General features: G+C 45.2%; 1 protein-coding gene across 1 annotated transcript; it reads left to right on the top strand.

The window, feature by feature from the left end:
* The first annotated feature begins 265 nt into the window (after positions 1-265).
* On the top strand, positions 266-775 carry LOC138953328 (uncharacterized). The gene has a single exon (XM_070325127.1). It carries the CDS (start codon positions 266-268, stop codon positions 773-775), a length of 510 nt encoding a protein of 169 aa, XP_070181228.1.
* The last annotated feature ends 1,610 nt before the right edge of the window (positions 776-2,385 follow it).

Below are 2,385 nucleotides of genomic sequence, written 5' to 3'. Positions count from 1 at the left end.
AATCTCATTTTTACCAAATTTGGACTTACTGCCTTCTGCCAATACACGGCAGATATGTTCTAAGGAATGTCACTTTAAATGCTTTCAAATAATACACTTTATTGTCTAAAAATACTGAAAAGGAAGTTTTGTCGGTGGGTAGGTAGCACATGTCAACAAGGGCCTCTGAGTTCATAAAGTCGTAAAAGTCCTACCATATTCAGTAGGCTGATTCGCAAACTGAAAGCTTCAAGACATTTAACATAATCTATCATCTCAGAAGCATATGAAGACACATGTGCTACCCAGTAAAAGCGTCACCATAAATCCAATTCCCGCTAACATTGTTTTACGCTATAGGTTTGTCTGTTTGTCTGTCCGTCTCTCCATCTGTGTTTATCTGTTTGGCTGCAGTGAATCAGCCAAGCACGACTTCACTGACGACAAGAACTACGAGCGCGACCAGCACGGTTCCAGTGACTACGACCAGCACGGTTCCAGTGACTACGACCAGCACGGTTCCAGTGACTCCGACCAGCACAGTTCCAGTGACTACGATCAGCACGGTTCCAGTGACTACGATCAGCACGGTTCCAGTGACTACGACCAGCACGGTTCCAGTGACTACGACCAGCACGGTTCCAGTGACTACGATCAGCACGGTTCCAGTGACTACGATCAGCACAGTTCCAGTGACTACGACCAGCACAGTTTCAGTGACAACGACCAGCACAGTTCCAGTGATCGAGAAAACCTGCACGATGGATCAGGACTGTCCCGCAAGCACCAACACTGACTGCTATCAAGGCCTGTGCCTCTGTGAATTTGGCTTCCAATACTCCGTCAGTCGAGATGAATGCGTGGACTGTAAGTCTACAGCAAATCTTACTCTCTTTGTAGCATATTGGCTGTATGTTTGTTTATCTGTCACCAGAACACACACAAACGCACACACGCACGCACGTATGCACACACCCACGTACGCGCACACACAAGCACGCACGCACTCACGGACACACACACACACACAAACACACACACACACACACACACACACACACACACACACACACACACACACACATGAAATATGAGGGCATTGGCTTGTTATGGTCTTCTCCCTTTTTTAAAGAGCTCTTTGATGTAGTGATCCCGTTTATTCCCACAGCCCGGACCGAAGCAAAGACTACAATGTAAAACATTCGAGCTAATAGCTTGCAAAACGCGACCGTTACAGTGCCGCCTCAATATTGTTAAACGTAAAATGACGTCATCAGAGAGAGCATCCATAAAAATGGCGAATACTGTAAAAAGCAAATGCTCTTAAAATTGTATATTATGTCTCAATTTTTATGACATGACGTTTGGGTGTTGCTGAGAAATTCTCATTACACACACACAGACACACAGAGACACACACAGACACACAGACACACACACACAGACACACACACACACACTCACACACACACACACTCACACACACACACACACACATCATCAGTATCACCCTGGTCTAGATTGCCAGTCTACCGAAACGTATTTGATCAACAAAAGTAAACGTAAATGTAAAAACACATCTCTCAGGTCCTTATTCTCTCAGTTTCAGTTTGCGAAGCGACAGACCCGGCTTTGACTACGTACCTTACCTACCCCGGGGGAGGTATCAATTCGCATAACAACTATACCACTATTGGGACGCCCGAGGAGTGCAAGGCAATCTGCGCCAACGATAGCACGTGCCACAACGTCGAGAGGGATTTGTCCACCGGCCGTTGCTACTACTCGTACGCAGGACCCACCCCGGCCAACTGGGGAGCCGGTATCGGATGGATGTTCTACCAGAAAAATTGCGCCTGAGATCACTGTATGTCGCACAGGGGGATTTTTGCTTGAATGAAATTCAAATGTTACGCCTTCACGGCAAAGCCATTAGGAGCATGTTCTCGGGTTTTACCCCGACTTTAGATGAGCTACACATATGTATGCGTGTTTAGGTGAAATCATCCATCTGCACTTATGGCAGAATGTCAGAACGAGGTCTATTACGTGCTGCTGTAGTGACACATGGGTGGCCTGCGTACTTGTATACTACATACGTGAGAAAGATCGCCAATGTAAAATAAACCATCTCACTATATACATGTGTGTACATCATGTAAATGAGGTCAAAGTACAGTCTGGCAGATATGTCAGAAATAGTTTTTCATATTCATATTTCATCTGAAATGGTTTTGAGAACTTACACCTGTTGGCAAAATTCCTATTTCGCTTTTGACGTTAGAGATTTGACTTTGGAAAAGACGCGTCAACAATGTCGACTTTCGGACCTCAGTGACGCAACACACCCGATGTCAATAAGAAGCGACCATTAGATTAAAAATGTTTCCAGAAAAAAATGTGTCT

This window comes from Littorina saxatilis, linkage group LG17 (assembly GCF_037325665.1).
Source record: "Littorina saxatilis isolate snail1 linkage group LG17, US_GU_Lsax_2.0, whole genome shotgun sequence".
Classification (NCBI taxonomy): Eukaryota; Metazoa; Mollusca; class Gastropoda; order Littorinimorpha; family Littorinidae; genus Littorina; species Littorina saxatilis.
This window is presented reverse-complemented; position numbering and strand designations above follow the sequence as displayed.